Here is a 14,100-nt window from a genome sequence, read left to right as displayed (position 1 = left end):
CTACAGGACAAGATTAGTTTGTTTACAGTGCTCTAGCAGTAATCAGGATGGCATTAAAGGGTATTTAAAATACAACGTGTGTATTTCCAATAAACATTAAGTAACATGTCTTACCTGGTCCAGAAGCAGCAGTGAAGGCTATCTCAAAGCCGAGCAACAGAAGCCACAGAAACATTTTCGTGTTCGATCAGAGTCAAAGTGAATCCGTTGAACCTGTCAGTGTGTTTGCTCTCTTAGTTTTCTTTCAATCAGTCAGTCATCTGCTCTTTTATAAGAGAGAAAGCACTCTCGTAACACACCTACCACCTTAATGAATCTGCCAAGATGCATTTAAACTCCTACACACAGGAAGATTTACAGACAGGGAATGTAACAAAGCTCATTTAGAATAATTACATAGTTAACTTTAACAACACTTATTCATTCATTTTATTACCAAGTCTGGCTTCACATTTATGTGTTTATAATGGTTTATTTTATTCTATTTGTTTTGCGTGGACATTCAAATCAATTTTATTTGGATAGCACATTTCATACAAACATAAACTCAATACAGAAGACAGAGATAAACAAATCATAAACTAAAAACCACACGCTGTAATGTGCTTCTGAAAGTTTAGATCTGAATCAATGACGACATGCTGAAGAGGAAAAGATGATGATGAAGATTAAGAGCTCTTTTCTTTGTGGGCTTACAATCAGATTCTTCGTTTTATCTTTGTTAAGCTGTAGAAAATGTTGTAACAACCAGCAGCATTTCTTCGATGCATTGGGCCATTTAATATCTGGGACAGCGGTTTTCTGGGGAAGGTGAAAGATAAAGCTGTGTATCATCTGCATAGATGTGACAACCTATGTGTAAAAGAGCCTACAACATCCTTTAAGACCAACAAAAAGTTAATTACAGGGAACAAATGGGATCCATTTAATTTATTATTAAATTATCTTTATTGGGTTTTTCATCAAAGGAAAAACACACATTGACATCACACAATATTCGAAACAGTCAACATCAAATTAGATTTCTAGAAGCGTTTTCAGAATAATGTAGAAATGGGTCCCACTTTTTACAGAGTTTTCATAAAGACTCTTTGATCAATTCAGTAACATAAAACGATGCGGTGAAGCTTTATTCTGAAGAGAGCACTGATTAATGTGTGAACGTGGGGTGAATGGGTCAATGTGACATGTAATGTAAAGCAGCTTCAAGTATCGTAGACGACGAGAAACGTCAAGTCCAAGTCCACCTAGTGTTTATAACTTAACATCTTCTGTTTCAATGAGGCGTTTGAGTCACTGAAAACTGATGTCATGTGGTTTGAACATTTTGTGATGTTCAATTGTTCAGCTCGGTGTAGCGGTCGTAAAAAGTGTCCACAGGGAGAACAGAAAGTAATAAAGGGATAAATGAGGACCAGTGTGGTGAGGCATTTAGTTTGGGTTGATGTGGAAAGACTTTTATAGATATTTATCTTTTTTTAACACGATGCCTCACAAGGATCAGGACACATAAGAGAATAATGCAGAAAATAATTTCCTCACACAATTGGAGTAACTCGTATTTTAAATGAACAAAAATGATGTACACTTAAACTACGTCAAAACATACTTATAAATAAATAAACGTTATAATAATAGTGGTCAAGGCAGCCGTTTTTGTTCTGCTGTTTCCGTACAGATCACTGCAATGAGGAACAGGCCATCACGAGGGATGAAGCTCCTATCCGGCCTAAAATCACACACATCTTACAACCACCTCTCATCATATCCACTGTTGAGAATCATTAATCCTTTTTCAGCATCTGTCGCCTGTTTATATTCTGTATTCAACCCCAAACATTACCCCGAGTGTATTGCCACCAAAAATAGTACAGTTTAAGGGCTGCACGCCGACAGAGCGTGACAAGGAGACATACATAGATAGATAGATAGATAGATAGATAGATAGATAGATAGATAGATAGATAGATAGATAGATAGATAGATAGATAGATAGATAGATAGATAGATAGATAGATAGATAGATAGATAGATAGATAGATAGATAGATAGATAGATAGATACTTTATTGATCCCGAGGGAAATTCAAGTGGGGGACAACAGGACATACAGTGCATATGGTTATGAGGGGACCGGGGATTGGGACGGAGGTGGATCTGTGTCATGCATTTTATTGAGGGCTGAAATGACAGCGGGCACTCTGCTTCTGCCTTATCGCGCCTTCCTGCACAGCAGGGACCTGTACCTGCGTCCAGAGGGCATGATGGTGAGGTGGCAGTTGAGAGGGTGGGTGATGTCCAGTGCTATTGTGTGAGCGAGGCCTTTGAGTTGAGTTCTGACAGGGTGGGAGTGGGGAGGCCGATTAGTTTGGCTGCAAAGTTTGTGACACGGGTGAGTTTGACCCGGTTTTTGACTTTTTGACTTTTGACGGTTTGTTACAAGTTCTCAACATATTTGGATTAGGACCGTCATTTATATCTTGGATTAAATTATGAATCTCCCGTCACAAAAGTTGGTGTATCCTCCCAGCCCTTCTTATCAGGGCCATAGAGCCCGATAAGGGCTGCCTACTGAGCCAGATCCTCGCTGGTCTGAACTTAGAGTCACTTTCTGTAGCTCTTCAGATCAACTGGAACATCCTGGGTGTCTGAAGGGGGGGTACACAAAGTCTCCTTTTATGCAGAATATCTTCTGTCTTATGTTTCTAATCCCATTACCTTTCTGCTGGTAGGGCTCTTCCTGCTTCAACAGTCTGGATACAAGATCAACACGCACACAAGTCAACTGTCCCCGATTTATAGGAATGCAATGATTTTTGATCATTTACCTACTTTGGGAGTGACAATCACACGACAATTCAAAAATCTTTTTAAAGAAAACTCGCTCTTCCTACTAAACCAGGTCAGAACATCGTTGTCCGACTTTCACCTTGTCCCTTGCTGGACAAATAAATTCATCAAGGGTTGGTAATTTTCGAAAACTAGCATTCCCTCAGTGCTCCATTGGCACACACGCCCTCCCCTCTGTGCTCCCTCTAAAGCCCCGCCCCCTCACTGACATGCACAAACGCCATTGGTCTAGATACGGACCTCAGCTCATGCTTTGAGTGTGGGCTCCTGCATGCATGGTGGAGAGAACGAGCAGGGAGACCGGGAGGCGTGTGATTGGTTCATCAGATTGGCACCTCATGGCAGACATTGGTTGAAGTTTTTGTCGGCTTACAAACTGATAAAGATGGCAGATTTTCTTTGTTCCTTTTTCACAGAACATGAGATATTAATGTCTCTCAGGACCAAAAGACAATTTAAACCAACATCTGTAAAAAAATTGGATCTGGAGGAAATGACCAACCCTGCCTTTAAAGTAAATATACTCCCAAAATGTACTTAATTTGATTCATTTTTTTAAAGACTTGTTCCCGCCGTTTACAGGCCAAACAACATATTCGTTCAAACGTACTTTGTTTCCCTTAAGAACCTGACATTAACCCTGTAGATACTTTTCTCTCCTTTAACCCACTGTCCAGATGTTTAGATGTTTACATGTTCACCTCTGGATAAGAGTAGGGCATCTTGGGAGTAAGACTAAGGACATATATCTGATGATGATCAGTGGGACTCAGTCAGGCTTTGCCCTCACCTACAACATCTCTGAACAGACGTCTTCTACACTCAATCTAAAATATTAAAATTAACTTTTGACCCTGTTGTCGAGTTGTTTGGTATATCAGTTTGAGATGACATTGACCTGACGTCTGCGAAAAAACCACATGGTTGCCTTTTTGTTGCTCTTGGCTGAAGGAGGTTGCTCTAATTGCATGACATGCTGTACAGAGGGGCTCTCTTAAAACTATAAAAGTGACAAAAGGTGAACTCACATCTGCTACGAGTTAGCATGTTGACGCGCTTTCAGGCCATCTGCTACATGAGTGAATATGAGTGAGTCACTGCAGCTCTCACAAACACACCACCCACTGTGCTCCTGTTCACCTGCTGCTCTGTCTGCGCCTCCTCTCTTCCACACACTTCCTTTCTAACACTTCATTATGTGTGATGGGCAGCCGTCCAGTGGAGCCCACGGCAGGGTGTGGTCACTGTGACCTTTTGTTATTTGTCAAATGCTGAAATTAAAGCAGCTTATAAAACTTAATTAGCGCCACACATTGTGACCATGCACAGACTGTGACACCAACACTGGTGGGAAGTTGATGATGCCAGCCCACTTTTATTCTCACAGTTTGTACGAGTTGAGAAGCAAGACGCGAGACAGTCCTTAAAGAACGAGAATTTAACATTTAAGCAAAAGAAAACATTTCAACAAGAGGAACAGCTGTTTGTTTAACCAAACTGTTTTAGTGTTACTCTATTATACTCTTCCTTTAAAAAAAAACTCTAAATGTAGCATCTCTTATTAGCGCAGGAGGAATAACAGCTTGTTTTAAAACCATGATGTTTGACTCCTGTTAATCTGAGCCTATCGCTTTGACTCTCTGACTGTGGTATCTTCTGTTTACTATCCCATCATTGTGTTTTCTATGATTCCACGTCAAACATATCTCGGGTTTGGATTCAAATAGTCATATGTGGCTCTGTGTACGAAGTATAATTCATATGTAGTATAGTATAGTTCATGTTGTATCATAAAACAGGCCAGTTTAAAGGGTTTAGCTTCATTGACTTGATGAATGAAAATACGTTGACTCATTCTCCCACAGCTGACTCAGCCTAACATGGTTAATGCTTTCACCGTCTTCTTGCTTCATTGAGCAAGGACCTGCTTGTTGCATTATCCAACCTGTACAATGAAGATTGAACGAAGAAAGTCGACAGCCGGAAACAAACTGGCAGCATGCTTACTGTTCAGAAAGCTGCATGTCAGGTACAAATAGTTTCAACAGGTGAGTTCACATCCTGCATCATAGTTCACATACTGTGGTGTTAGAGAGCAGACATGATATCTGAGATATAAGCAGGATGGTCAGAGGAAGGGAAGAGGTCTACAGAGGACTGAGAGCAGGCTGTGCTTACTGTAGGTGCTTCATCAACTACACCAGCTGTAACTCCTTTTATACCTTCAGAGAACTGACCACTCATCTATCTGTGCTGATTGTGTTTGCAGAAAGTCACAAGGGACCATGGTGGGAAGTCTTCTGATCTACCAGCAGACCAGGTTCCTGTGATCTATACTGCACTGAGAGAAGTGAAGAGGGTCAGCCAGTCCAGCCAATGAATTCACGTTCAGTGAGTGATTTGTGTGTCACAATAATGAGAGTTTAAATCTCCACCAGGGAGCCGATCATCTATGGAAAGATGAAATAAGCAGTTCAGAGCCAGTACAGGTGTTTGATATGTTGTTGCTCCTCACATTGAGTCAAACAGGACGCAGGAAGCTCAGGGGAACTTGAAGTATATGCTTCATGAGAGTGTCAGTATATACTAACCCAGAGGTGAACAAAACATGAAAACAAGGTGATCTTTATGTACTGTTCTGTTGCACTGACTGACTGGAAGGAGTTTCCATCCGAACATCACAGTAAAGGATCATGCTGTGCCCCTTGGCCAAATCACCTGTGTTGGTTCTATGTTTTAATTCTCCAATGAGTGCGTGAGTGGGCTTCCATGGATCCCGGTTATGAGCCTTATCCCTGTTTTTTTTCATATTCGGGATATGAAGTTTAGATACTCACAGAGAAACCTGGTTATTAATATCCCTGTATACATGATCATATTCTGATCACTGCATCTTATTTGTGCAGGCACACATGATGTTTCAAATCATTGAGAGGTCGGACAAAACACAGTCAAACAATCTCTCTAGACAGAGCCTTTGGAGGAACCCAATACGTTTCTATCATTTAAAGATGCACATGGCGGGCAGCAGTCACCATCATAAAATGTCAAGTGGATGTGGGCGGTTTCTTGTCAAATGAACCTATGAGATGGCTCATGCCAAAGCTTCTATCACCAACTAAATAATTTCTTAAGCCTATAACTGCTCCACTATGGGGGTGGCCATCTTGGAAAATGGCTTCCATCGTTAAATTTCTAGTACCTGTGGGTGGCTTATCGTCAAGTGACCCACAGAGACGGCTCATAACAATTTTCTTGCTTGTATCACCAAATAAACTACTATATCACTTAATTTCTCCATTAAGGTGGCAGCCATCTTGGAAAATGGCCGCCGTCGCGAAATTTCCATTGTCTCCGATAATTTTCTTGTCAAGTGACCCATGGAGACTGTTCATGCCAATTTTCATGCTTGTATAAAAGTTATTCCTCTCTCCAGAATCAGACGCCGTCATGTTTGTTTTGCGTGTACGTCACTTTGAGTCAGCGCCTGCGCAGGTGTTGGCAGCTGTCAGAAACCGGGGTAAGGTGTATACAAGCTGCCGTATCCTGTTTTCTTTCAGAGTTCTCCAGATAGCAAAATCAGGTTTCTGAAATCAGGATGATGTTTATAAGCACAAATACAAAAACAGGATACTTAAAGCCCAAATAAAACCCGGCATGTTAACACACTCATGTGTTTTGTATTTGTTGTTTTTAAGTGAGAAATTATAGAATTCACATTTTGAAAGTACTAAATAAACAGAGTGCTATGGCTACCCGAGGAGTAGCTGCAGAACCCACTAGGCCGCTGCTATTCAACTAAATTGTTCAAGGGGCCAAAATTTCAGAAAGTTAAGGACCCGGGGCCAGATAAGCAAGCGCACCATAGAAGTACAGTGGACTTTTTTTTTCTCATCAACAACAACAAGCTTGTGATAGGCTGCATGCACAGGACCAAAGAGTTTCTATGGAACAGCATCACTTTAAAAACCTTACATGTGGTGACGTCGTTAGATATGAGGCTTGCTCATTACAATGTGAGAAGTGTGGCACTCAGACTTTGTGCCACACCTACTTTAAAGAATGTTTTTATGCTGCTACACTTCCTCATGTTCTCTGTGTGAAGTCAATTCACGTCTCTTCTCATCAGTGACCATGAATTCATGCAGCGTATTTTCACTGCTAAGTCTTTTGCTGTTCTCAAGCACAGGTATGTTTTCCTACAACTTTGACGTTGTTTATGTTGCTGTTAGAGCATGCAGACTTGAAACATGGTGTGTTGAGGACACACATTTAAAGTCATCTCATACTTGTTGCTTTCTGTTATAGAAGCTCTCTTCAGTTCCACCTTGCTTCGCTGCATGTTTACTTCACCAGATGATGTTGAGTATCTGGGACAAATCTACTTCAATAAGGTGCTGTGGGGAGAATACAACAGCACGTTGGGGAAAGCTGTCGGATTCACAGAGAGGGGAAGAAAACTTGTAGACCAGCTCAACAATAACCCGGCCTTTCTGAGACAAGAGGAAAGGAATTTTAAGGCTTGCAAGACCCACGTCCCAATGACATTACAGCTCCGTTCACATTCAGGTAAAAACAAATAATACTATACTAATGTCTTATTGTGGTTTTAATTAGTATACAGTACAGGACAATAATACCAAGAAGAAGCCAACCTACATGTGACAAATACATGAATACAAGAGGAACATACATGTTCATGAAAAAATATGATTATCCATGTTTTTTTCTAATAATTGAATGTTTAGCTCCAGTCAACAGGAAATAAAAGCAAAGCTATCAGGCATTTTATTTTATGAAGTTACATTTTGAAAAGATGAGGAAATAAGAAAAGTATATTTTGCCCTTTTTTGTACTTTGTTCGATAGTGTAATGTCAGCTCTGTCTAACTCAAATAATGGTAATACATTAAATTCTTTCAAAGGTCTGTTGATAAAACTGGGTGAAAAAATCTTCTCTCAAAAATATCAGGTTACTTAGTCAGGTAGACTTGTAGGGAAGCATAAAATCAATTAAAATATATAAAAAACAGCATAAATTTTAATTTAATTTTCTTTGTACATGTGGGTCCCTGATGGCTCAGCTTGATAAATGTAGAGGAGAAACCACTGAAGAGCACTGAAGCATATTTCAGCATATTAGTCTCTTATAATAAGAAATACAGTTTATTCTTTGTGCAATGTTATTGCTAAGTTATTGATGAGCTGTCATAAACTATTTCAAACATTAATGTGAAACTGTCACCACATCAATGTTTTTTATTATGTATCATTTAATGGCGACCTTTTCTTTGGAGCAGTCGAGCCCTCGGTCAGGCTGAGATCATTTGAAGTCACGGACAGCAAACACCCACGAATGCTGGTCTGCAGTGCGTACAACTTCTACCCCAAACAAATCAATGTGACGTGGCTGAGAAATGGAAAGGAGCAGACAACTGATGTGACGTCCACTGAGGAGCTGCCCAATGGAAATTGGTTTTATCAGATCCACTCCTACCTTGAGCTGACTCCCAGAGCTGGAGAGAAAATCGCCTGTATGGTGGAGCACGCCAGTTTCCAGAAGCCCAAACTCTATGAGTGGGGTGAGCGAGTGAGAGAAAGTGTGATGTTAAACCGTCTCATCGAGTGGAGGGATTATTTTACCTAATCAGGTCACTTATCATTTCTATCATCCAACAACTACAATTAGTTGTGTGACATATTTATGCAGCCGGCAAGCTCGTTTGCTGCCTTTACTGACAATGAAGCTCAACCGATCCAGGAAGTGAAAGGACAGGTAAAGGAGAATCAGCTCATGTCTTCATTGTCACATGTTGTACTCTGATTATAAGACAAAGAGGTTTTCATAGGTAAAGGTGTGACTGATCAGAGGATGTTTGCCAGCTGGCTTAAGCCCAACCTCAGCTCTGTTTGAGACACTATTCCCAATATGGAGTCTGCCATTGTTAGGCTTTAAAACTAGGCTTCAGAATGTGTGACATCGCTGAGGCAATGTGTTATACTATGTTTTATACCGTCTATACATGTGTGTTTTGGTATTTTATTTGTACTGGTTGTAGATCTGATGTCATGTTTGTGATAAACGTGTTTTCAGATCCGATATCTGAGCCGGACAGGACCAAGATATCTGTGGGGACGACCGTGCTGCTGCTGGGAATGATCTGCCTCGCAGCAGGGATCGTTTACTACAAGAAGAAACCACATGGTGAGAAAACCATTTCACCAAACAGGCCAGAACAAAATGCTCTTCCTTGTTAACGTTTAAGGATAACATTTATCAAATCTAAATGGACAAGGCAGCAAACATTGTGTTTGATTGGTGTGGTTACATGTTTTTAGGTACAAGAGGTGGCATCCCTTCGTTAAATCATTTCTTTAAACCCATGCAAAGCAAAAGCAAACAGTCAGACCAATATGTCAGTATGAATGAATTATTTGTGACTAAAAGTCATCTGTGTTCAAATATACTTCTTGTCCCTCTTGTTCTGTTCTAGGACGGGAGCTGGTGCAGACGCAGAGTGAATGAAGAAATACAGCGTCACTCCCTGCTTGCTAATCTGCTCTCATTTTATAGATTTACAAATTAATAATCTGAGAGTTCATTTATCATAGAATGACTTAATCATCAAAGGTTTCTGGTTATATTACGTGTTAGAAGGTCAAAGTCTTAAATTTAAACTTAAAATGTTATTTTTTATTACTTTTGTTAAAAATGTATACACAGCACTACAGTAGTAAACTTTCTAAATCTAAATTTGAATGTGTCTAAATAATATTGGTGTAATGATGTATAGTCTTTGAATGACCTGGTGTTATTATCATTACTATTTTCTCCTGACATTATTTGGTTATGCTCTGTGTTTTATGTTTTGTGTGAATGATGTTAAATGTTGTTTTATGGCTGCAGAGAAAACATTCTCACCTTGTGGGACAAATAAAGAATTAAAAATCTTCTAGGCCAAATAAATTGTACAATACCTTACTCATATAACTTGACCAGAAAAAGTTGAGACCATCATGCGTCATGTTGCCTGTTATCTCTTTGATGATCTCATACACGTGTGTTTGATGAAATATGTCATCCTACTGTCTTTTATTAGACAATCGACTTATTTATTTTGAATATTTGCTTCTAAAGAAACGCTGTTTTGGCAGTGTGCAGATAATAAAAATAACTTTCATTTATAAATAACCTTTAAAAACAGTAACAAAGTGCTTTGACCGACAAAGTAAGATAGTCAAATGATCTGACACCTCTGTGACAGCAGTGGTGTCAAACATAAAAAACAACTGCGAAGAAACTGTTTTGTTGTTTTTCAGGCTTAAAGCTCAAAAAGGGGCCTGATTCGGTGCTGACCTGCCCCCCATACAGGGTTTAGACCAGCCCTGGGTCATGAAATGGGCAGGTAGAACTGTGACTCCTACAAGCTGTTCAAACCCTCAGAACGACTCCAGAACAGTTTCTGCCCGTCACTCAGATGAACGTTTAACAGTCTCAGACTGTCAGAACAGGAAACCTTCAAACCAAACACGCACTCTAAATGTACATCAGATTATTTAAACTTATTGTCCATCACTTAGACATGTAAAGACTGTATTAATACCCTCCTCTGGTAGCGGTCTAAATGAACACATTTGGACCACCTGTTCAGGCCACAAACCAAATAAGTTCTGATCAGTTATTTTCAAGTGCTTCTCTGTCGTCCTGTTTGTTGTCTTCTTTGAGTGGCTGCTGTTTCCTTTGTGACTCTGCTGTTTGTCTGTGAAACGTAATAAAAATAAATAGCCTAAAGGGAAATCATGCAGTTTTTACATTAAATGAATCTAATAATGATTAATTCATTATTTTGTCATGCAAACAGCTGTGCGCCATGGAGCATGATCTCATTGAACATGCACATTTAAATAAATCTCAGAGCTCCAAAAAACATATCTGTATTTTACTAAAGATCCCCTCTGATCCTGTATCGTATCATGCATATAAAGCTCTCTGTCGCTTTAAATGCAGGTGAGCTGTGTTTAGAAAGACTTCCTCGCACCATGCCCAGTGGATTATAGTAAGGAGGCAGACTCAGAGGACAATAACAGAGAGGGTGGACTTTTCTCTTAATTGTTTTTTTTTAATAAGAGACACATGTTAGAAAAGAGCTTTATGATTTATGATTTGATTCCTTAGAATGTGGAATTACTCCTTCATACATACAAGTCTCATTTTAAAGCTAAATATAAACTGGCACGAGTTATATTTAAAGTTCACACATGTTTTTCTTGTGTGTGCTGAAGAAATATTGAATTTATAGATGTTTTGTTCCATAACCTCAAACCGTAAGTTGTTAAATGAGCAGTTAAAGAAACAAGGAAAGAATACAAATCCCCAGCAGTCTTAAAACCAGACTATCACCATTATCACATCTTTTTCAAATTGAGCATTCATTGGCGTCTAAGGTGTCCTTTAACGAGTAAAACTATTCCACCTGCGAACCCCAACAAGCCCACAGTCACGCTCACTCCACAGGAAACATCGAGTCCAACACTGGGATGACTGAAGTCTGGTTCTGTGGAGAAAGACAGAAAGAAAATGCATCATGACTAGAGGCACGATCAAACATGTTTGGGTTTTTAAAGTCCTAAAGTGGCGAAAGATCAAACATTCACCCCAGATCCTGGTTTGAGGCCGGTCCAGAGCTACGTGCTCCACCGTGCAAGTGTAAATGTCCCCCTCCTCTGGTGTGAATGTCAGGGATGAGAACTGGTGGAAGGTCTGGTCTTCATTGGGATAATATCGACTGAGTGACACCCCTTCTGAAACTGGGAGGCCATTTTTAGTCCAGCTGACTTTGACTCCAGGTGGGTAGAAGTGGTTTACAAAGCAAGTGAGGCTGTTTTCAAGTCCAAACTGAACTTCGTCTGCAGGGTAGAGGACGCTCACAGGGGGGTCTTCAAAGGGGTGAGATATTATTAAAAACCTTCTTCAGAAGTTAATAATCATTTCATAACACTGATAAATTGCTCACCTGTTTCCTCTGGTGGATTTTTTGCCTCAATTTTCAGAACAGCAAGAATTAGCTTACACGTTTCTTTTAAATTCAAAGCATCGTTATACACGTGTATGCCACTAAATATTTCACTTGGGTTTAGCATAATAACAGGAGGCACAGTGTAAACAACCTCGTCTCTTTGAAAATCCATGTATAAAATCTCCTCATTATCAAACTCATACTGAACTTCCACTGTGTTCTCGTCACAGCCCAAAACAAAGACGACTTCACTGGGAACTGAAAACAAAGGAAGTACAATTAGAAATGAGTGCAAACCTGTGAAATAAACATAAAGATTCAGTCTGATGAACTTAATCGTATATTCTTCAGGAACTCTGCCTTGAAAGATTTCTCTCTGCATGAACAAAGAAGTACATTTTAAACTTACTTTGTGAAAAGGTGCAGACGGCGTTTAGCATCAGAATAAGGAGAGAAGATCGCTTCATGGTGCAGCTGCACGACGGTATCATCTCTCTCTCTCTCTGCATGAACAAAAAATATGTATCTGTATCTTGAACAAAACCTCAGGACAGTGTCGCTGAAGTAAGTTCTTTACAAGTCTTTGGAGAATCAGAAAAACCTGCACTGCTGTATCAGAGGATCAGAGAAACTGACTCACTCTTGCTTTTAAACAGATTGTTTGGAAGGAAGAGATTTTCCCATCCTTTTTCAAACGTTTCATTACAGCAGACAAACCAGTTTGACCTGAATAACATATTTAGCAGCAGAAAAGTGATGAGGAAGTGCACTTCAAAAATCCCCTAAGAACAATTTCTATTGTGTACAAGATCAAGATGTGCTGTATTTCCCAATGTGGAATTTTTATTGGACTCTGCGCTGCAGTTACAGAGATTAAAAATAAAACACATAAATGTCGCAGCAGTGCCACCGAAAGGACCCAACCAAAACTTTGCTACAGTCTTAGATAATCAGCTGGTTTGAACAGCTTTAAAGGGTCAGAGGATGAAAACTACAAAGTTCCTCATTAAAAAGAATTTAAAAAAAACGTTAAATAATTATGTAAAGCAAAAGTAGTAATAATAAGTATTGTGGCCCCTTTATTGAAGGCTGTCTTGTTTGTAAGCCAGGGTGCTTACTGAATGGAGCAAGTCCAAAAAATAAAAGGGAAGTCTAAAGCACAGGTGAAACATGGCAACCTGGCATTACAGAACACCGATAGCATTTATTTGAAGAAGATTTTGTTTTTTTCAGTTTAGACTTTGAGTTTGATGATCAAAAAGCATAAAATGACTGCATAAGATCCAGAGTTTGAGAGTTTATTTTTTATTTCCACTACAGCTGATGAGATTGTCACATGCAAGGTATCCAGTTATATACGCTATAGAGTGACACAGACGATAACTGAGCAAAATGTCAGAATCAGTCTCAATGTTATGGCTTACTGCAGGACTATGTGGAAGTCCATGAAGTCCAGAGAGACAGAACTGATCCATCTAATAGAAACACTTGTATCCCTGGAAAGCAAAACATATTAATAAAAGTTTTTGAATAAACATGTTGACATAAGTAAACACTGCGAGCCATAAAAAGAATAATCTTAGTCTGATCATATTTTAGAAGGGATTTGGTTTCTTAAATTATTTGTGGGGACCTCTGCTGGGCATTTTGTTGTTGTTTGTTTTAGAAAGATGACAGGCCCACTAAATCATATCACACAAGTCAAACTAAGTTATTTCATGTCTAAATTAAAAATGACCAATAAAGGGATCTTTATGTAGCTTTTGTGAGCCTTGTTAATGATTTATCACCGCCTGTGATGGATCCTGTGCCTGCTTTATATTCTCTCTTCCTCTATGTTTTTAATCTGATTTTAACATACCGCTGAAAAGTGACCTCGTATCAGGTCCAGTTAAAAAACGTCTAAATGGTCTAAAAACGTTTTACACTTTCATGTCCGAACCGTATCTTGTGACTTCTTGTTTCTAGTTTCAGGCACAGAATGAAAAACGCACTTCAACAGCTGATTTACAATTTCAAATTTAAAAAAAGGGAAAAGGAGAAAAGGACAAACAAAAATTGAACAACGGCCAAATATTGGTTTGTTTGATGTTTTTTGACTCAAATGTAAAACGGTCCTTTTGTTTTTTGTTTTAAAAGGAGAGGAAGAAGATTATAATCCAATGATACCCAAACCCTTAACCCTGAACTGTGAAGTTTAGTTAGTCTGGATTACGGGTCATCTTTAAATCAATC

At 39.3% G+C, this 14,100-nt stretch overlaps 2 protein-coding genes across 2 annotated transcripts; one reads left to right on the top strand and one right to left on the bottom strand.

The window, feature by feature from the left end:
* The first annotated feature begins 6,958 nt into the window (after nt 1-6,958).
* On the top strand, nt 6,959-9,681 carry LOC306827139 (rano class II histocompatibility antigen, A beta chain-like). Its single transcript, XM_079348806.1, has 5 exons — nt 6,959-7,038; nt 7,158-7,418; nt 8,149-8,430; nt 8,943-9,053; nt 9,343-9,681. The coding sequence occupies exons 1-5, from the start codon at nt 6,984-6,986 to the stop codon at nt 9,372-9,374; spliced, it is 741 nt and encodes a 246-aa protein (XP_079204932.1). The 5' UTR covers nt 6,959-6,983; the 3' UTR covers nt 9,375-9,681.
* A 1,449-nt stretch (nt 9,682-11,130) lies between these two features.
* Nucleotides 11,131-12,332, bottom strand: LOC306827178 (H-2 class II histocompatibility antigen, A-U alpha chain-like; the record flags this gene model as incomplete). Its single annotated transcript, XM_079348847.1, has 4 exons — nt 11,131-11,403; nt 11,504-11,785; nt 11,863-12,123; nt 12,275-12,332. 4 exons carry the CDS (start codon nt 12,330-12,332, stop codon nt 11,279-11,281), a joined length of 726 nt encoding a protein of 241 aa, XP_079204973.1. The 3' UTR covers nt 11,131-11,278.
* Nucleotides 12,333-14,100: the final 1,768 nt, after the last annotated feature.

The sequence above is a fragment of the Symphodus melops genome (genome assembly GCF_947650265.1).
Source record: "Symphodus melops genome assembly, chromosome: 7".
NCBI classification, from domain to species: Eukaryota; Metazoa; Chordata; class Actinopteri; order Labriformes; family Labridae; genus Symphodus; species Symphodus melops.
Note: the sequence above shows the minus strand (reverse complement) of the source record. Positions and strands in the feature narration are given on the sequence as shown.

Coding starts and splice junctions, on each gene's coding strand:
- LOC306827139 (XM_079348806.1), top strand. CDS start 6,984: ATGAATTCATGCAGCGTATTTTCACTGCTAAGTCTTTTGCTGTTCTCA. Junction 7,039..7,157: donor TTTGCTGTTCTCAAGCACAG/GTATGTTTTCCT, acceptor TTTCTGTTATAG/AAGCTCTCTTCAGTTCCACC. Junction 7,419..8,148: donor ACAGCTCCGTTCACATTCAG/GTAAAAACAAAT, acceptor TCTTTGGAGCAG/TCGAGCCCTCGGTCAGGCTG.